Raw genomic sequence first — 22877 nt, 5'->3', positions numbered from 1 at the left:
GGGGATTATGTTTGTATATTTATTACCTCGATATATTTCAGCCAAATGACAGCTGGTTATAAATAATTGAGTTTAGACATGGGTACAGGCGCACAAAGCGACCTTAACGCTACTCCCTTACCGTATCAAAGACACATCTACTCTGGTAAGACAAGTGCTGTTTCACCAAATTCAGGTCAACTTCGTACATATGAAATGATATTTCAAAAACAAACTTATTTGTATTCAGACACAAGTTGGTATGACACAATAAACACAAACGATGTAATTCGCATTCACTCAAACATCTTTTATTTCGAAAAGACGTCATGAAAAGCATTCATCAATCTGTATTGATTTTCAACAAGGACATTGTTCAATGTCGAGATACTGTTCTTGTCATTGTGACATTGTTTGAAACCAGCTATTCAGATACTGTATTCATTTCTATATTATACGTATTATTAAAACTTCTCTTTGGACTCTGTAAGGAGTTAGCAAATGTTTAGGTGGTGTATTATAGTTTAAGGCGACTTAAACAAGGAAAAGAACAGCACCAAAAAGATAGTAATTGAAGTTGAACTGTCATAAATATGAGTAGGCATACTACACCGGAAGGTTATAGTTCCCATGCATAAAAATGTTTTGGGTGTACTCAAATAGTATTCGCCGCTTAGTCCAACGGATTAAAACACGAAACAACCAGTTTGTTTTGGAATATTGGAAAAATATTGTGCTTGTTCAACACCCACGCTTAACATTGCGATGGAGTTATCAGCCCTTGTTGAAAATCAATTTACAGTTCATTGAAAATAGAATATTACGCTGGGCCATAAAACCTCGCTTTCTACTGAAATATTTAATGAAAGCAATTCTTTGTTGTACGGTGTACCTGTTTGTATTATGTATGAGTAATATGTCCTTTGCTCCGTCCTTTGATAAATAGAAAATATACGTTGATATTTTGATGTCACGTTTACGAGGTCACGTACCAAGCACGAAGTCCTGTAACAGATTACGAAGATAAGCGAGTGTAACATTATTGAAACAGCGCCACCTGTCCGACCAATTTTCGGTAACTAAAACAGTTAAGAAAATAAAGAAGATGTAGGATTTATAAAGGAAGCCATGGACTTGGGTATTACGATTTACAACGAATTTCAGTTCAGGTTATTAATATACACGTAGTTCATACTATCCCATTGCATCCATAACATGCCCAGCAGAATACACTACGTTCATGATACAAACTCACAATAAATGACAAGTCTTCTGTATTTCCAAATTCAAATCTTTTTTTTTTCAAAAAAGACTTGTTCCATTTATCATCTATCCAGACACACAGTTGTAACATATGTAACCGTCTCTGATTACTGTATCCGAAATACGGTTCCATATGTTATCGAATTTTGCCAAATTGATAAAGGGAACCTTGCAATCGAAAGCTCAGAGTGAGGTAAGGTGTCGTGTTCTCAGAGATATGTAATACAATGTCTTCTCGAAATGACAAAAGCTGGTAATGTCCTTGTCGCAAGATTCCCTTCCTTGTCGGCGTAAGGTGACTGCTAGGCAGTCATTCATACTGGCCATTGTCATAAGTAGGGCTGTAAGTCTCTGTCGAGCCGTTCCAAGAAGACACTATGGAGACCGTTTCGGACCATGCCGTTAGGTCTGCTGACTAGCAACTCATGTATCCTTAAGGATTCTCGAACAGTTATCATTATAGTTTTAGAAAGACACGTTGCCTTTTACATTTTGAGATGAAGGTGTGAACAGTGAAGGTGTACCCGAGTTTTGTGTCGTCATTTTGTAACGCAGAGGCTCGCAACCAAATCTAGAAAGGTTAATCGTACAATGTTCTCATGTAAAGCTTTATCATGTCCTTATACACGAATAAGCTATACCAGGAAGTTGGGTTACCTAAGCACAGTGCTGTAAGGCAAACCAACGAAATAAAGGCTTGTTGCTGCAACATTATGCGTAGTGCAATGACATCAAAAGCACACTGCCGCATCACTGTGGATAATGCAACGATGCCAAAGCAGCCTGCCGCATGAAGCTTTGCATGATGCCACAACGGTATCAGTGCTGCAACACTAAGCTAACCACGATTCCAACGCGAGACGTTGCAGGAACTAGAGCACTTCAACCCATACCAAAACATAACGCTGCAACGATACTGCACCCTGTTATTGCAACAGAAAGCAAGGCATGGAGACATAGAAGCCACTGCATTACTCTCTTGAGGTATCATGTGGTATTTTGCTTCAACACAGGGTCAGACTGAGAGTAAAAGCTAACCTCAAAGCCAAATGTAATCATAACCAACTATGTATTAACCATGAACACGGAAGCAGTAGGAGCGTGAGTAGCAGTTTGAAACGTCCGGCAGCAGCTGCTGGGTAAACGGGTCACTGAGTTGAAGCAGTATTGCAGTGTATGTGTCTATGTTGATTCCCTGGGGACAAAGCTGATCTTGGCGGGCCGGTCTGGGGTCATCACAGTGTTGAGAACAGGTTCTAGATCATCGTGGTGATACTCCAGCCTGAAGTTCTGGATGATCTGCAATATAAGTTTGGTCGTTCATTTGGTTGGTTAACTGTTGTTTAACGCCGCAATCATCAGTATACAAGCTATATGTCTGCGGTCTGTAAATAATTGCGTCTGAGTCAGACAATCCACTGATCAAAAGTATTACCGTCGATCTTCGCAAATGGGATACAATGACGTGTGAACCAAGGTATCAAACCTGACCACCCGATCCCTCCAGTTGCCTCGCATGACACTTCTAACTCTGATCTTGGATGATACTGCAAAATACCTGATACCTTCCGCAGTCTTTGACAGCAAGCGATTTTACTTGGATAGGGTTACGGTATGAGTTAGGCTTAGGGTTAGGATAAGGTTTAGGGTTGGGATAACGTGACACTAAACAATATGGTTGGTAGGTATGCTGGATTCTGCAGGTCTAACGGATCTTGGTTAGTAGTTGATAAAATGTATCAACAATATCCTCATAAATTAAAGAATCTCACATGGGAAATGCCCTTCGTGTCCTGTTTAAGTGAAACCCATTACATTAATATCCAATACTCAAAGAAGCAAGATGAGAAAGGGTCCGAAAGTATCCCAACCGGAAATGTTTTGGACTTGCGTTCATCTGGTCTTTCGTGGAACTTCTGGCTGACCCCTGCAAGTCACCAACGAGGGTGCGTAATATCAGTCATTCTTCTTGAGAATATTTCCCTTCCCCTGTTTTGATTATATCTTTGCCCTCTTTTACAGAACCCATTCAGTTAAGACGTCGACACAACATATTGTCAACTTACCTTTGTTAATGCTAGATGAATCTCCTGCTCGGCGAATCTACGCCCTATGCACATGCGAGCACCATGGCCCCAAATTAAGTTAGATAGAGCTTTCTGGTTGTTGTCTGTGTTGCCACGCAACCATCTTTCCGGTTGAAATTTCTCTGGTTCGGAGTAGAGTTCTGGGTTACGAAACATCCCGAAAAGATTGGCCTGCACATGTGTCTGTAAAATGATTCAAAGTCACAATAACTATGCATGTGTTATACGTCTTAATACACAATAAGAGCATTTATTGGGTGACAGACAGTCAGGTGTTCGAGAAGCAAGCACACAAGTGGCGACAAAATTATTGATTTATTATTTATTTTACCTCTGCCGCGCCGTCTCCATCCTTTCTCGCACACTTGGCTGTCACTTTCTTTGAACCCCTCTCTCTTAACATATAGTGAACTGTATCAATATTTTGATGATAGTTTTTTAAACAACTTTTATATTTTTAGAACATAAAGTCTGGACACACACCCGAGAGTTGGTCTGATGTTTTGATTATGATCAGCTTTTTACTGAGTATTATACGTTAATGTTCATTTTAGATAACAATTCATCGGCCCGTTGTTGTAGTCAAACGGACTGTAGGGTTACATCACGTCTGCACGATGTGGAAGGCAAGACTGAAGTGTCTGAGACGTTTACAGCTGTGGAGAGTGAGTTTAGTTTTACACCACTTCTAGCAATATTCCAGCAATCTCACGGCGGGGAACGGCAGAAACGGACTTCTATGTGGGGAATCGAACTAAGGTCTTCGGCGTGAGGAACGAACGCTTTAACTAGGCTACCCCACCGACCGTACCGATGTGTTGAAACCCAACAGCACGAGGATGGTGCTAACAAAATCGGGACAAAGCGTACTTAGCAATATTCCAAAAATACCACTTCACACATTTTACCCTTGTGGGGTCTTCGGCACAAGCGTTACTCGCAAGGCTACCCCTGCGCCCAAACCTGTTATAACTGCAACTGATTCGAGTTAGGAACTCTTTCAGCTGTAGAGACCCAATGGTACTTACCCCAGCAGGAATCTCGAAACCTCCGACTTCCATTTTGTCTGGCAAGATTCGGCTAGTGGCAAAAGTGATTGGATATAATCTGAAATAAAGAAATGTGGTATATAAAACCCTGAATTGTGTAAAACTGAAAATACATTGCACGTGAAAAGAAAGAATACACATAAAAATTAAATCTTACCAATTAGTTACAAATCTTATCTTATGTCAGTCGTTGACACATTACCAACTTAGGTCGAAAACACAACAATGATACATGTGTCATGTACACGTCCGTCATAAGACGTTTTTCTTTCATAGATTTACGTTTGTACTGCACTCTTGTAACAAAGTTACATATAGTTATAGTTTGGTTGCACCACCAGTTGTACGTCACACCTATGTAATGTTATGTCTAAGATAATATCCTTCCCACTGTGCTCGAATCGCTGTCGCAGCACAGCAGGTTGGCCATTGTGTGATTTAACTGCCATTCAAGAATGTAACACACGTAGTAAGGGTTCAAGCTATGTTTTAGACACTTTCAGTGTTTATCACGGTATGTGGCAAAGGTGTCTCTATTCCCGGTTTTGCAACTTACCTGAACGTCTCCTTGAGAACGGCTTTGACGTACGGTAATTGTGTAAGCATCTTGGGTGTTATTTCAGCGTTGTGTGGCAGCACGTTGTTGATCTCTGAATACAGCTTCTGTTGCACCTCAGGGTTCTTTGCTAAGCTGTACAAGCACCATACTGTAGCATTCGACGTCTGTAATTTGAACATAGACATTGTATATGTCATTAACTCCGATGGATTATCATACATGTCTTAGATGAAACTCGAACAATGACGGTAGAGTGAATGAGTGTGTTTTACGCCGCCTTTATCAATTTTAAGGCAATATCACGGTTGGGGAGCGCGAGAACTGGGGGGCTTCACACATTGTGCCCATGTGGGGAATCGAACCCGGGTCTTCGGCGTGAAGAGCGAAGGCTTTAATCACTAGGCTACCCACCGTCCCCAGTACCTACCTGAAGCCATTTTCACTGTTTTTCAACATCCGCATTGAATTGCATATTAATAACATGGTACTTTAATACAACGTGATTAGTCTTTGGTTTCAAACGGATGTTTCCAATTTGTGTATCATCAAAACCGCTCTCAATAACAAACTTTTAATGCGTTGCTCTTACCGTTTCCACGGCACCCATCATGAGGTCAACTGCTGTTTCCGCGGCCTCTTCCGGTGACAAGGATTGCTGGGAAAGGAGGTAGGTGAGGAAGGCGCCCTTCTCTTGACCGTTCTCTTCAGCCATTGAGCTCTGTAAAGCTTTCATTTTCTGAAAATTCATAAAAATAGGTATGAAACTGTCGTTTTTATACCACCCTTGAGCACTGGAATTCAAAATGGCGGTGGCATTTACATCACACTTTTATCAGTATGCATATCTGACTATTTATATGGGACACTAGTAGTAGGACAACATCAACCACGATTTAATTAGAACTACGGGAACATAAGTCATTAAGAAATCGCACCAATGGCTCTTTGGTATTTTGAGTAGCGACTGACAGAAAGACGAAAGGTCACTCTGAACGGTGGTATAAATGAACTAATGTGGCGCAAACACCTTCAAATGAAAAGAAAAGCGCGTGACCATAACCTTCTTGCGCCCAGCATGCAGCTTGGGTTATACGGGTTATTGATGTGTTAGCGCTTTGAGCACTGTGGAACTGCGTGGAAACAGGAACTTTATAAATGGCCATTATTATTTATTTTTAATATTATTTACCCCCATGAACAATTTTACACTCGACAGTCATATATTGATGCAAACGTCAGAACGAGCAGCCCTTGAACCGAATAATACAAATATTTACCTTATCTACAAAGTATCTGCCGCATTCTAAGACGTTATCTGAGTATGATTCGTACTGCTTCCACAGTTTTGTAGGAAAGGCCTTGTATAAGGGGAGATTGTACATCAGGGGCTGCATCAACTTGAACAAGCCCTGCAGGTTGTCGATGAAGGACTTGGCTTCAGGATGGGGCTGACCGTTGAGGCATCCGATGCGCTCCTCAAACAGGAAGGTGCCGATAGCTGCAAAAGGAGGGAGTGAACATGTGATTGTCACTAACGAATAATATCGAAACTTAAAACATGAATCATAAACGTGCTTTTAAATCTAGGTTTGACTTGAATAGTTTTGATATGTGTAGTCTTTCACGAGGGAAGATGATTACATTACTGTATTCAACCTCATTTTCTCAGATAAAGATTATGATGCGCTATGGAAAGCCATAGCAATTCCAGTCTTGGAATGCTCCTTTCCGTTAAACGTATTTCATTCAATTACGGTTTTATCTGGCCCATTCTGGAGTTCTACAGTATGTACACGTTTTCATTATGAGAAAGATTTCTACTAGATCCACGCGTGTATGTAGTTAAAAGTAAATTTGGCCAAAGCTTGCTGTTAACAGAGGATCCAAGATTCCGAATCGACCCACCCCTTCTCCATTCCTCTGTATTACATCATCTGAAACTTACACTCCATTGCCCATTTGAACAGTTCCTTCTCAAGCTCTGGGACCTCCTTGGACGTGGTGTCGCTAGCTTCCCTCAGTCTTGCTACGAAGTCATCCCCGACATCGTTCATTGGCTTGCAGAAATCTGTGACCTCCTTCAATTTCAACATCTTCTTGCTGACCACTTTCCGATATCTGTGCCATTCTTCGCCTTGTCTGAAAGCGAAGGTCGATCATTTTTACACCATCTATCACAGTAAAGCTTCGATTATACTTGTATTATAGTTGTAACTTATTTTGAATGTCATAATATGATTTGGTGTTTGTTTGCTTGATTAACGCCACACTCAGCGAGATTTCTAGCTCTATAACGGCGGCCAATGAATTATCGAGTCTTGACCAGACAATCAAGTGATTGAGTTTAACGGATTTTCTGCCCATTGTCTGCAGTGACGTCTTCTAACACGTTGTTTATGCTAGTGCAAGATGATGATAATGGCACTTACGAGTTAACAAGGCCAAGGCCGATGCCTTTCTTTGTTCTGTAGAAGGCCATAGGTTCCATCTCACGACGAATTGGCGTCTTGCCCTCTGACCTGATAACCTTCTGGTATACTTCCGGGTCACTGATCACCACGTTTGTGATTGGTCCGAATTTCTCCTTGTAGATAGGTCCAAACTCGAGAGATCGTTGTCGGTAGGCCTGCATATAAATAAATGTACAACCGTTGTACATTCCCAAAATGGATTCTAATAAAATAGCATTGGTCTGGATTTGGTCAATTTGAATCAAGTCGTTTAAACATCACATTGTCTCTTAACTCCAACGAGACATTTCTCTTCAAGCATGTACCTGTTAACAAATCTAGATTGAATAAAGACCCCAGTAGATAAACCTTTGTTTCAAGTCATCTCTAGTGTTTTTGCAAACAGAAATAACTAAGTACAAGTAATAAATGTGGTCCTGCAAAATACCTTTTAGAAAGTGACCCACTGTGACATATGTTTTCTTGGGGTTTACAATATCTCAGTAAAGTACAGATTCTAGTACTTTTGATGGGTTGAGCCCCATCCGGAACACAAATCGGTGTAATCCAAAAATATAACACTTGTTAAAATTGACCACTTTCTGAATGGCCTCGGTCTATTCATTGGAACCTACAATGTAAGATTAGGCACCAATATATATCACTTACATAAACATAAAAAAATGTTAATGCTATCTGCATTCAAACGACAAAGACGAACTGGATAAAAATCTATTATGCCTGCAACGTGATGGCATTATCTGCAGCACTGATATGTTAATGTATGCGAAACGAGCTTATTCTTGCTTACCTCAAACATTTTATCAAAACGGAGGCCATCTTTCTTGAAGTAGTCAAAGATCGTTCCAAAGAACGGTAAGCCTTTCGGTCCAGGTATTGCCTCGAAGGGTTGTGGCTCAGATTCTTGTCTTTGTGGTTGAACTGCGTCGTTCGTTTCAGGGGGTTTCATCAAACTCTCTAGGGAGTCCATCGTGCGACGTAAGGGGCACTGGAAGTATTGGAATATAATTTTGCCGAAAATCCTTAAAAGTCAATATCTGAGGTACGTATTGATGGATAAAAATCAATAGAAGCTTTCGTCAGACAGACCTACGCAGATTTATTTAGATATGAGGGGAGTTCGTGTAGTTCGTCGTTGTTTTGAACAATGCTTCACTTACATAATGCAAATCTCAGCTTATTGTAATTGTAGCATCTGAAGTGATGTATATGTTTACTCTAACAGCCGAAAACACGGGTATATGGAGCTTGATAAAAAATCATAAAGGCGAACATTTCGAGAGTGGTACTCTACACGTAACTTGTTTGAGTGGCATTTTAGAAGTTGGTGTGTACAAATAGGACAAATGTTATGGATAACAACTTCGTTATTGCGTGAGCGCGACGTTTCGATACAGATTCTTGTACCGTTATCAAGCATGAGTGACATGTAGATGCATCCATGCTTCTATATTGTAATGGCATGGGTCTTTAAGGATTTATTTCTCAATATCAGTGCTCTGTATAGAACATTCTGTTTTGTCTTTAATTTAACTAGTTGGCGTTTTAATAGATAATGATAATAGTAAGTATAACATCACGTCCAAATTATCACCGGGCCAATGCCAATACAAACGTGTACACGTCCATTCTAGGATTTAACTCGACTGACAAATTCCTTCTGCACACAACTTGAAAATGCTCTTACAAACACGCGTCCCATTTCGTATATTTAGCTATGCTGTGTCTGTACATTCGGATGGTTAATGGTCAATGATTCACCTGGCACATTGACATTCGTGTTATTAAGGGTGACAAAAAATCTGAAATCTTTAATCAAATGCGACAACTGTTTCCCAAACCCTACCCCGGTGCTTCCGAGGACATGCTTCTAAATCGCTGTTTCTTCAATCATATGATGGACTCGTTATCAAAAGGAGACAAACTTGAAAAGACAGATATATGTATGCTTGATTGGCATTTTAGAAGTTGGTAGGTAATATGACAAGGAATAGTATGAATTTACATCTTTTTTAATATTTACAACACGACGTTTCTGGGCTACTTCATGCCCCACCATCAGGTTAATGACATAATATGATAACAAGCGAAATATATTGTATGCACAATAGGCCAGCTAGATAGTAGTACAGACTGAGATGTACAGAGATTGGCGGAAAGAAGCTTGACGGAGGCTATCTGGATCTACCACTCCAAACCTCACATTAACAGGGATCTGGGTGTTTTCCTACCGAATGCGTGGTGCATAGAGTAATAGCTATCAACGCTAGCGTTTTCTCCATATTTCCATAAATCACTTTTTTCATATGTGTTTTTCCTATCATTGTTTTCATAAGTGTCTCCCAATCAGTCCTGTCATGTATATCCATCATTTCTCGTTGCATAAACACCTTGTGCATCCACAGTATAAACACACAACTTAGTCCCTTTGAAATCAATATATCAAAACACATTACGTATTAATATCTCTGTAATCTCAATCTGTAATACTATCTCACTGGCTTCTTGTATATGCTATGTATTGTGCTTGTTATCAAATTTTGTCATTCACCTGATGGAGGGGCATGAAGTAGCCCAGAAACGTCATGTTGCAGATATTAAAGAAGTTGTAAATTCATACCATTCGTAGACAGACATATAATCAGTACCTGTTGTTCCAAACTTAAACCATCGACGTTCAGTACTGTGGCACTCTGTTCAGCACGTGCAGACGTGGAGACGACCCGCTTGGCAGCTGAGGATTCTTTCAGAAATCTCAGCATGTATCTTCCATGTGTTAGGCCGCTCATCTTTGGTTCTGGGAAGAGCAGACGACAATCAGGCTAATCACAGTAGGCGTGATGTTCTTAAAGTCAACGTTCACATGATATGAAGAAAGGCAGTTATTAAGGTTTTTGTTTTGGAAACACTTAAATAATGTTTCGCTCAAAAATTATTCGCTTTCAAAAATAATTATCATTTTATTCTAGTTTTTGAAAGACTTAAGCTCATTGATCTGATGAAGCAAGAATTAGCTCTGAAGCGTCATGTAAAGAATAAAAAGAGAAGTTTTTGACCATAAAACACGTGCTTTGTATTTTACTGTATTAATTCAATAATACTAATTCTATCAAAAAGACAAAATAATACATAACGGGTAAGACAATAACTGACATGGAGTTCACATAAAATGAAAGCTCACCTTAGTTCTTGCAGGAGTTTCGTTACAAAATTTTGATGTTTCCTTCCAAACAATTGGCCGTAACTTTTTGTTCTTGTTACCAAACTTCGGCCAAGGCGGGTCCTCTCGTGTCTACACGTCGTTGAGCCCAACTGAGCGGCGAACCCGTTGTCACCAGCTCTTTTATCTGTCAGCTTTCAATGGCTTATCCTCACACTTGGGGGGCGGATGGACGTCATAGCGGCCAGTTTGATTACCTCACTCCTGCAGTCGCACCTTTTGCCAGTTTAGGTATGATGCCATATGCCGCGTGGGCTGTCTTAATGAGTCTTCTTGTGACTGGCGATCGTGACAAATCGCCGTTGTTGTTCGGATGTCAGTTCCGGTTTCTTTTGTTCCTTCGATTAACGCTGATTTTAGGATTAACCCTGTTTTCTTTATTCACGTAATTATTCCTTGTCGTCAGTTAGGACGGGACTTTGGCTTGTTCAATGCGTGTGATGATGATAACAGCGTTAATGATGATAAGTACACTATCTTCACAATATCAGTGAATTTGATTATTCACAGATTTCCGAGGTACATTTTAATCTTTCATCATGCAATTTGCCATATGTTTCTTCTTTGGCAATTACGAAATACATGACTCAAAGAAAAGATACAGTTCTCACGGATGTCTTTATTCACAGAGCTTCAGGATACATTTTATTCTTTCATCTTGCAATTTGCCACATGCTTATTCATTGGCACTGGTAATATTTGAAATACGAATTGCAAACCTCAAACAAAAGATAGATACGGTCACACATATTCCGACAGTCATGGAGTCATTCCAGGCGACTACGAAATGATGATGTATAAACCATCAAAGGCCGCACTGAAATTATTGTTCCATTTATCATGTTATTTTATTTTTCCAGTCAAACTTTGTTCCACAAGGGAACCGTATTTGCAGTACGTTTGACTTAAGAATATTTCAAAATAAGCTGCAATGCTTAATTATGCAATGGGGAGTGAGCGATTTTGAATTTGTAGGGTTACATCATGACTCCATTATGTGGAAGAAAATCCACAAGTTTCTCAGGTCAACAAAGTTGACGGTTGTGGTGAGTGAGTTTAGTTTTATGCCGCTTTTAGCAATGTTTCAGCAGTATCACGGCGGGGGACACCAGAAAGTCCCCACACGTTGCTCCCATATGGGGATTCGAACCAGGGTCTTCCTCATGAAGAACGAACGTTTTAACCACTATAGGCTACCCCCACCTCCCCCACGCAGTAAGGAAACTCACTGAACATTTTAACTCAGGTGTATACAGCTACCACATGGATGGTTAGTGTTTTTATTGATATTAAGGGTGCGTGTGCGTGTGCGTGTACGTGTGCGTGTGCGTGTGCGTGTGCGTGTGCGTGTGCGTGTATGTACTGCTGAAGGCAGCACTCCCCCAAATTACAGCTAGAACAGGGACAGAGGATGTGGCGGATATATGTTTGATGGTTTGTTCACTGGATATTCATATAGAAAAATTGGGCGCTCTATTTGATACATGTGTCATGGCAGCAAAGAGGAAACAATGCATAGCTAGCTGTGTTGCCGTAGACTAGAAAGCCATATATGTACCACTGGCGGAGGTATCCTGTACAGTGAGTGAATTCGGTTTTACGGAGCTTTTATCAATAATTCAGCAATATCAGCCGGGCCCACCAGGAATGGACTTCACATAAAGTGCCCGCGTAGGGAACCTAATTACAGGTACCCGTATTGAAACTACAGAAATGGATAGGCATACAGAGCAGTCATAAAGTTTTTGGTCCTCGAAGGGCCATCGAAGAGCTATTGACAGCAGTACGAGCACTGTATCCCATGGGGTGACCGGAAACTAGCGACCAGTATTATGTTTATGTAAATGACATAAACAATTCTTCAATAACGTACAGTTTTATCATGCACTTCAGAAATATTTTAAGCTCAAAATCCTTTTGAAATCCCCTCGTACATTGTTCTCTCCTGGCATTCTTTCGCTACAATGGGTGAGATTTGGTTGAGATACATACATTGTTATCGTACATTGTGTTGGTTTGATACACCTTATTCTACTGGTACCTTACGTGGGATTGGTACATCGACTGTGTGAAAAACCCCTGATGGTGTGAGTCTACAAGTTGAATATGTGCGAGCAGCAATGATGCCATTGCATGTGACGTAATATAGTCTCAGTATATGTGATATAAATAGCATAGTCCCACGGTTTTGTAATGCTCACGTCATGTCTACACATTTACACATAATTCTGACGTTATGGTCACGTAAATGCTCAGTTAATGTAAATGCATGAAAATGCATAGAAACACATGTATCATATGTATCATAGAGATCGATAATCGTCAACTAAATATCGATCGATTATCCATAAATATCGGAAAAGTAACTTTGAGCAAAATTGCCCAAAATGATCTGATAGATATGAATATATTTCACGTCACTTGTCCCTGTTTGTGCATGAATTATTTACCAAAAAAGCATCCTAAACAGAAGTTAGAAGCTGAGTATGAAATTGTCCTAAATTTGTATGTTGTGTGAAAACATTTAAAACTGTCTTTTATCACAAAGGTCACACAGTTTGTATATCTAAAATCATTATATTGTTTTCTATCGATATTCCGATTGTCGATTATTCTAGTCAGTGCTACATGTATCGTTCACCATTCCATTCATGCTGCAGCGTTGACAAGTTGACGTCAGTTGAGGCGAAGGTCAGGGCAAAAGTGCAGATGTGTCGGCAGGTATTAATCCGCCACAGAAAGCGAGTCCTATATCCTGCGAAGACATGGCTAACCTGAAAACCTCGATTTTACCTTGTAAACCGATTAGCATAGAATCTGTAGAGTCAGGTTATGAAACCGGTTCAAATCTAATAAACGGCAGCAACGTAATTGTTCCAAAAGATAAATAAAATTATTTTGCAAACGACAAGCATTCAACGTGTACTTTTGTGTACACGTGTACTTTTGTAAACTATTAAATTTTAGGTTCCGAAGTGTCCAAACGTCTGACGCAGTTAATGGTTTTCTGAACGTTTGAACATTGCCTGCGGCTTCATTTGAAATTTTAATTAATATCATTCAGCTGACACTGTATGTTCAACTGACGCTAATTCCAACACGCCAGTGGCCTGGTGAAATTGACAATTTAGACATGGAACGACAGAAGTTCGAAAACCTCTGTTTTTGCTTACAAAGAACATAAAATATAAATCAACGACCCAAGGAAAACCTAAACATTCAAGATTACTCTACGAAACAGATTACAATGAGCACAAGATCTGTAATGGTATGCCTGTTCCCATGTCATTGACTTTTACTGATAACAGCTCCTGTTGAAAGAATAGGTTCTTAACATGTTAGCGAGTAGTGTTTACTTCAGCCTTCAGTAATAGTTGCCACTGCGGGCTCACGCATGCAATCAGTACCTTGACTTCTCGACTTTTTGCTGCAATATCTTTTTCACAGTCACCAAACATAAATTTTGACACACCACTGTAGCCCATTTTCGATTATCTGCAAAGGCCATAACACAAGTGTCCGTCTGTGTGCGAGTGTGTCATTACACTTACATTGGACAGAAGGGTTGTTATCGCTGCTAGGCCTCGCCAATGGTGATGGTGATGGTGACGTCACATTCTCTTATCTGGTACAATATGGGTGATAAATACATATAAAGACGGGGTATCGAATGCCATGAGCAATTTCATTGTTTCATTAACAAGTATGTATAACATTTATAACCTATTTTCACTCCACTTTTTCATGTCTATATTTTACTGCTTTTCACCTTTCAAAGTCGCATTACATTCATTAATGTACTTAGAATATTAAGTTTATAGTTCTGCACAATAAAACTGTTGACAGCAAACCTCTTCAAATTCAGCATAACTCCATTGATGAAATATTATGGATAATCCATTTTAAAGATATGAGGGTTCCATTTTTGGATTTTGTTTTAATCCACAGTCAAGTCGATTTGGTAAAAGTGCTTGATAAAGTTTCTTCATGTACACGGGCGGCGTGGTAGCGTAGTGGTTATAGCGTTAGCTTGTCACTCCGAGGACCCGTGTTCGATTTCCCACATGGGTACAATGTGTGAAGCCCATTTCTGGTGTTTGCTTGAATACTGATGAAGTGGCGTAAAACCACACTCACTCACCCACTCACTCTTTACGTAAAGAATTTTGAACACCGTCAGGAGACTATAGATATGACTGATACGTTCCAAGCCTTACATAGAAGAAAGTACACAATAGTGAGTTACGTTACACAAGCTTAACAGTGGTCTGTAATGTATGATAAACCTGATGAACGTGCAGTAAGACAGTGCGTCTATTTACTATTGTGCTAATGTATTTGTCAAGATTCGTTGTGCACACTATGGTTATAATAAATACGCGTATAACGAACTGACGAATATTTGAAATATACCAAACAGGAAAAGAAACGCAACTCTGGCTATTAATAGAAGACACACACAGGAACGCTAACCTTTATGACATTCCATTTTTCGAAATTTGCGTTTCTTTTGCTGTTCAGTATATACCAAACTAGTCACTAGCTGTTAGTATTAATCGAAATGTGTACGACGAACTGGTGATTATTAGACTTAGGTATAGTCGTAATGTACTGTGTACGGTAAATATGAAAAAAAGGATCAGGTTTGTTTGCTGGAATTCTTGTGAGGCCGTATGTGGTCCTATTCCATAAAAGTTTGAAGCATCATTTTCCATGACCCCCTGGACATGTTCACGGTCGTACCAAAGATTCCGAAGTTTGCCCCTGCCCTTTGCGAAAACAAATTATTTTATGTTTTTAGCATAATACGATCGTTATCTGCCTTCAACATGTCAAAATGTGCAAGTAAGCAAAAACGCAGTGATCACATTATGATCCTCAACACATACTCTCAGGCTGTAATCTGATTTTCTCTTCTACGGTGCAAAAAATCAGAACAAAAAAAATCTCCTTAACCTTGAAAAGCAAAGTGTTCACAGCAAGTTGCATTTCTCCAACACCATTCTTAAACGATCGCTTTTGAGAGACTTGCAGAGCAGAAGTGAGCGAATTGGGTGATCGATATCTTTCTCCTTGATCTGGGCGTGTTTGTTTAAACTGGGATGAAGTCCGAGTGTGACGCAGGGACGTATCATGTTTCCTAGTTTGAGGAAATCCATGTACATTGGTGTTGTGCTCGTACATCAAGGGTCATGATAGGGAAGAGATTCGAACCAACCACCAACTGATACAGTGAATCACGAAATATTAAATGGATAGAGAATCCTGGTCTTTGGCATGGCAAGCGAAAGCTTTAACCACCAGGCTACCCCGCCGCCCTGCATATGCCTGATCACAGACTGAAATGTTACACGTATTTGTATCTTTAGCCCTGCAGTCAGGAATATTCCAACTTTGTCTGGACCAGACAATCCCGTGATGGAAAAACTTGTATGCAGTGCTATATATTGTGAGGTTACAATGAATCCCTCGTAAAGCAATTGCAAGTCATCGACTACCAGATCCATTTAGTCGCCATTGACAATAAGCACAGACTGGCCGAGACTGTATCCACCATGTAGACCAGCCACGTAGTGCATATAGTTTCGTCTCAGTTCCATTTTATTTTCAAAACACGAACACTTGCAGTACGATTTGGTATTAAGAGTACATTTATTCATTTTAAGCAACATTAGGCAGAACTACGTGTAACAATCTGGGCTACTTTAACTATCGTTGGCCATTGCTTTTAATGAATATATATACAATAACAACATCAACAACAGCTTGCCGGAAAACGATTTCTCTTTGCTACGTGGATGAAGCGAATGTGGACGAATTTGGTTTCGCAAAATCAGCAAAGAGCCACTTACAACACAACTAATGTAACAATTTTGTTGATAGCATTTTGCACAGACTTAGTGCTGTTAATACACGTAACCGCAACAATCAGCCAGGTCATATCTCGCAAGCACCTAATCTATACTTCAGTCCACTCTTGCGACTACGTAATGGGACATACTAATCAGGAATCCGGACCGATGTCTTAATATATAATCAATCACTGGATAACATGAGCCTATACTAAAGTCCTCTCGTAAGAACATGGACAAACTCTTACTTCTTCGAACATACACTACCTTGTCTTATAGCGAACCCCAGTTTCAATACGGACCAGGCCATTGTCTGTTTAACAATGTCACTCAGCAATATTCCAGCATAATATCTGGACGAGACAATCCAGTGATGAACTGCAACATCGATCTACTCATGTGAGACAGGATGGCTTGTGTCAGTCAAGTCTGCGAACCCATTAGTCGCCTGTTACGACAAGCATAGGCTGCTGAAGACCAGTTCTAACCCCCATCTCCATCCATCATCAACCGGTCATTTCGGGGCCTTGTGTATTCATTCCACGGGAACTCTATAACCAAAAGACCCGCAAGATGCGGCGGCGCGGTGGGCGAGCTGTCAAAGGCGCCAGACTGGTAATCCAGCGAGCATGGAGGTTCCGGGATCGAGCCCACCTGTGACCCTGTTTCAAAATCCTTGGAGTCAACTTTGTATGCAGACTCATTCAGTGTTGTCACAACCCCTAGTGTGCAGTTCGCAACCCTGTTCATTTAAAAGAAGCCACGAATCCGTTGGTAGATGACCAGATGATGGCCACAGGAACACGGAACACGTGCAAACACCTAGTGGCGGGCACAGCAACGTGCACTAAACATGGACGAAGTACTGTGACTATGTGTCTCATTTCACCCAGCTGTGAATGGGTACCTCGTAAGCACATTAACTCGGCGCGCCTGGTAGGCTGCAACAGTTGTATGTTCCCCAGGGAGTTGAGATTGAAAATACGATGTGCCGTTGTGATAGACATCCCATGACATCCCATGATCCCTTGAGCAGTTGCACTGGCGAACTGGATATCGGCGCTATACAAATGACTAGTGTAAAGTAATAATTTTATTAAAGACCTTATGACTGCTTTCGACACTCCTGAGCATTTCTTCGGCTTTCCCAACTGTTCTCAGTGTCTCAGGTTAGGTACACCCCAATCTATTCACTGACAAATGGAGTGTACGCGGGTTTTCTTTCCAGGGTCATAATCCTCCTGGGCAGACCAAATGGCTGGAATGTTTCGAATCTTCACATTCTCCAAAACGTTCTTGGTGGGTTCGAGTGGCTGTCGAACCTAACCAGTCTGAATGTGCCAGGATCATCTGACCCCTTTGTGACACTTACTTGGTTCAAGAGAAAAGACGGAGCCACAGACTATTAGAAAAAGAAAGGAACACTTATATTGTCTCCGAGGCAGGCAATTTTGTTCATTTGTTCACCTAACAGTAAATAGTTACTCAGTAGGATGAGATCACATTGCTACTGTAATCCCCGTGGCGCCTAACACGCAACGTAAGTTGTATATTTCGCATGGAGCTGAGAAGGAATATCGAGTTACCATAAGTGCTGATAGTGATAGGGATAATTAATACCTTTAAGTCATGTTTGAGAGCAGATAAAACCCTAATTTCCAACTACAAGACATTATCATACAATATTATCAATAAAACAATTATCAACATGAAACAAGACGTGGAATGAAACAATATGAAACAAGACGTGGACGAAACGCTTTTTAGCGGGAAGTATGATGAAATTATATGAAACGATGTAGGATGAAACAAAAAGTGGAATGAAATGATCTGAAACAAGACGTGGGATAAAACTATATGAAGCAGAAGTAGGATGCAACGATTTGAAGCAAGATATGGAATGAGCAATGTGAAACAAGACGTATAATGGAATGATCTGGAACAGGACGTGGACTGTTCCAATATGGAACAAGACGCATGATGTAATAATATGAAACAAAACGTGGACTGATGCAACATGGACAAGGCGTAGGATGAAGGAATATGAAACAGGACGTGGACTGATGTAACATGGACAAGGCGTAGGATGAAGGAATATGAAAAATACGTGGACTGATGCAACATGGAACAAGGCGTAGGATGAAGGAATATGAAACAAGACGTGGATTGATGCAACATGGAACAAGGCGTAGGGTAAAGGAATAAGAAGTACGGCGTGGACTGATGCAACATGGAATAAAGTCGTAATATGAAGGAATGTGAAACAAGGCATGGACTGATGCAACGCGGACAAGGCATAGGATGAAGGAATATGAAACAAGACGTGGACTGGTGCAACATGGAACAAGGCGTAGGGTGAAGGAATATGAAACAAGACGTGGAGACGTAGCACCATGACTATGATATACACAGCTGATTGTTCTATCAGTGATCTGACTAGAATTGCACATACGGACCAAATATATACGAGCATATTTACAAATCTAACGTTATTTACATTTCTAAACAAATACTTAGCCTGGTTATGACAAGACATGAATTTACACACATGAGATGATATGTATTTACAATTTTTGATAAAGCTATGTGTTCTTTTTTGTCTGACTGGTGTTTGAGAAGTTTGTAAGCAAAGCTACAGACAAGAAACTTTTACAGTAATATGAAGAGGTTGGCATTCATAAAGGTATATTGACTTTACCGTTTAAGCCGATAGTCATGTGCTATCATTTGACTCAGAAAGCAAGCTGTTTCTCTGAGAATATCCACCGATTAGGAGATACAGATCAACAGCTGTCTTTGTTCAGACAATATCCTCATGCAAGATCATGAGTCATATAATGATGCCTGGCGACTTGAAAATAGCACGCCGAAAACATGTTTCTTCACGTGATGAATCAAAGTCCACATCGAAACCTAATACACTCAAACACTAATTCGGCGTCCGAGTCCTTATACAGAAATAACTCTGTTTAGCCGGATGGATGACGTCAAAAATTGTTCCTCCAACAGTGATAAGGCGGAGGACAAAGGTTCGCCTTGCAGGACTCCACGTTGTTACCGCTGTTATATCTGACGACGCATGGCTGCAAAATAGATGACACATTTGGGTTTCTATTATCTAGCGTAGGAGGACATGTGTAAGTGGGATAATTTATGTAAAACTGTTACATATATGGATGATTGATCTAAGGAGGGTTAGGTGATCAGCACGAACATTGTCTCGAAAGACGTGTCTGTGGTAAAGTACTTCAAGCTAGTATGGTTAATAGTCACTACATAAGCAGCTATGTTCCCCAGTTTACGCTGTATTACAGCGCCATGGCAAGACAGAAGGGTTAGGGACAGATATGGGAATCCACACTCTACCCATGTGCGGAATCAAACCCGGGCCATCGACTGTTTAGTCCGCGTCATAATTGGTTACGGTCACTGGTATCTGAGATCGTGTGTGTGTACATATTATTCTGACGTGGAATGTAAATCTTATCGTTTACAACAAACCATTATGTGCAGATATACCTTTTTGCGTCGAATACCCATCAAAACTTACCTGAACTGTTTCTATTGCTGTCTTTAACACCAATTTGTCAACACAAAATGCATGGAAGTTTTTCTCAAATCCAAATAGTATCACGATAATAACATGCAATGAGTAGCTGGCTTCGAAAATATATCATAGTTGTAAAATGCATGGTAATACAGCCATACAGTTCGTAAATGAAGGTATATCAAGAAGTCAAAGATAATCCATGTACGACTGAATGTTCGCATATCTATAAAATCAAATGTTAGTAAACTGATATGCAAAAAAGCTGAACTTTCTTTATATTTGTTACCCTCTTTTACCTTCTCTTTAAGAACTACCAGCTGTTGGTCACGTGATTGTGACGTCAGCAATCAATAATGCCATCATCGTGTCTGTCCTGAAAGCCGGAGTCATTACATGAACTATGGATACTTGTCTTCAGAGTGCGTATCCTGTCCTTACTAAATTCTGAAAAAAGCAGCGACAGAGAGGTGTATGTATTACCTGCCGTTTAACATGTGAACTGTATTGTCTCTGAAACAGTGAAAGAGTAAATTCACGCTGGGTATAACTCAGTATACTCAGATGGGATTCCGGTTCGGAACAGGTAAACGGCAACCGATACCGAGCATTGGTAGCATTGGTTGTATAAAATGAATCACAGCGTTATGGAACAATGTCCATGCTATCTACCACTGGTTTGTCTTGTCAGGACTCGATGATAACCACGTTGCGGTTTAAGCTGTATGTTGGTCCACTGTCATTGGGTTCGCAGTCCAATAAGGGGATGCGGGGTAGCCTAGTGGTTAAAGCGTTCGCTCGTCACGCCTAAGGCCCTGCTTCGATTCCTCACATGGGCACAATGTGTGAAGCCCATTTCTGGTGGGCCCCGCCGTGATATTGCTGGAATATTACTAATAGCGGTGTAAAACCCAATCCACTCACTGTACAATAGTTTCGAGTGTTACTGCAAGCTCATTGAGGAGGTAGGACAACATTCATTGTGTACGACCGCCTCTGTAGTCTAGTGGATAAAGCGTCTTCCCAGGAAACATACGTAGTTTGATCCCTGGCCGCGCCACACCAAAAGATGTTCACAGATGGCTGTTTTTGTTAGACTTCCTGGGGCTTGGTTCTAATAATCTTAACAAGGTAACGGTCGTGTCAGAGCCATACTGTGTCTGAGTGAGATCAGTGCGACACGGTATCTGAGAGGATACAGAATAGTGTGTGCACGCACGTCGCTGTACGACTGCAATAATCTTGAACGCGGTGTGCAACTCCATTGCACCACCCGATCTCACATTTGTTTTACACCGCTAACGAGTTATTGTCAGCTCATGTTACGAGATGTTGCTACAACACTACTGCCCTGCAGACATTCCTGGGTTCTCAGTAACTTATGATGGCTTATGAACTGTGAAAGTCCAGGTTAGAATTGGTCTTTGGCAACACCCGCATGTTAAAAGAGGCAACTAATGCTATCTAGTGGCCAGATTCCATGACTTCGTTAATGCATATCCTCGTATAACAGTTATGTAGACGGATGTTCATGATATCAGTCACTGGATTGTTTGGTCCAGACTAACTTGCATACAGCTGTCATATTATTATACATATAGCTGGAATACTGTTGAGTACGGCTTTCAACAACAAACGTCAAGGTGACGTAGTAAATCTCGCTTTTTGTTGCGACTTGATGGTATTGTGCATGATTATACCCCAGTGATGTGGCTATTTGCTCATTATATCGGACTTTCTGTACCAGACTCGTCAAATGTTTACACATTGCCAAAGACTATTGATAACAGTAGATAGAATTTTATAACAAAAACAGAAACAGGCTGTAATTCAACATCTTAAATCCTTATTGTCTGCTAACAGAATGTGTACGTTCTTCAGACTAGTCAATGGCTATCTTCTATGCTTTGTTGTGAAAACGAGAATAATCTTAAACACTACTTGTCACTAATGGAACCAATATGCTTAAGGTCATCAGTTATTTTGAAAATGATAACTTTATAACTGAATAACTCCCTTAATGGTTAATAATTTAATATGTACTTTCTGTAATGAAGCGGATGAAAACATATGCTATATATATTGGGAACATTTTGGAATGAACAACAAATTTGGATTAATCAACACACTCTAACTGACAAAACTGCACGTTTGGTTTGGTACTCTTAGTGCTAACCTCCTACTTTATGATACAATATTTTCTTCTAAAAGACACATGATATATATTTGCACCCTGAAAAAATCATTTCAAACTTAGAAAATTTTACAAACATTTTAACAGACACATTTATAGTTGAAAAAAAATTACATGAAAACCTCAATGTTCGTAATAAATTCTAAAAAAATGTGTTCCTCTATTTCAATTACTTGCTCCAGAATGACCATTTCAATCGCTAAAACTTGTTTTGATTTAACTCCCGATATGCTTGAAACTTGTTTTGATGGGAACAACAACAACAACAAGAGCAACAATAGCATGTGTATCTTTGTTAAAGAAGTACGTACAAAGTGAAAAGACACTTTTACATGTTTACTCATACGCAGACACACACAAAGAAGCGCGTCATGTGTATTTACGTCAAGACATATCTTGATATATGTGTGGCCGACACAATGTTTGCGTCACAGCAGATCAAGACTTTGTCGTTAACGTTTGTCACTGGAATAGTAAGCATACGAAGCTGACAACATTGCCACGTGTCTAATTAGTCTGCTAGCATCTCTACAACAACATCCATTATACAGACATGCGTCAAAGGACTTACAGGTGTCTTGACAAATGCGTTTCTTACCTGCCCTATTTGTTATAGCTGCACGGAGCCTTTAAAACCATGGCAATCAGATCAGTGT

At 40.2% G+C, this 22877-nt stretch overlaps 2 protein-coding genes across 2 annotated transcripts in view; both read right to left on the bottom strand.

Annotated features, from left to right (window-relative positions):
- Positions 1-268: 268 nt before the first annotated feature.
- Positions 269-10199, bottom strand: LOC137291499 (cytochrome P450 10-like). The gene is made up of 10 exons (XM_067822861.1): positions 10057-10199; positions 8199-8396; positions 7367-7563; positions 6883-7076; positions 6215-6435; positions 5527-5673; positions 4935-5101; positions 4358-4436; positions 3309-3512; positions 269-2541 (listed from the first exon to the last, which is right to left on the bottom strand). The coding sequence occupies exons 1-10, from the start codon at positions 10195-10197 to the stop codon at positions 2425-2427; spliced, it is 1665 nt and encodes a 554-aa protein (XP_067678962.1). The 5' UTR covers positions 10198-10199; the 3' UTR covers positions 269-2424.
- A 10171-nt stretch (positions 10200-20370) lies between these two features.
- The window catches only part of LOC137291554 (atrial natriuretic peptide receptor 1-like), a 57778-nt gene continuing 55271 nt past the window's right edge, over positions 20371-22877 (bottom strand). The window contains exon 20 of the mRNA XM_067822932.1: positions 20371-20474. Within this exon, the coding sequence (XP_067679033.1) occupies positions 20371-20474 (104 nt within the window). The remainder of the gene's footprint in view (positions 20475-22877) is intronic.

Source organism: Haliotis asinina, chromosome 7 (genome assembly GCF_037392515.1).
Source record: "Haliotis asinina isolate JCU_RB_2024 chromosome 7, JCU_Hal_asi_v2, whole genome shotgun sequence".
Classification (NCBI taxonomy): Eukaryota; Metazoa; Mollusca; class Gastropoda; order Lepetellida; family Haliotidae; genus Haliotis; species Haliotis asinina.
This window is presented reverse-complemented; position numbering and strand designations above follow the sequence as displayed.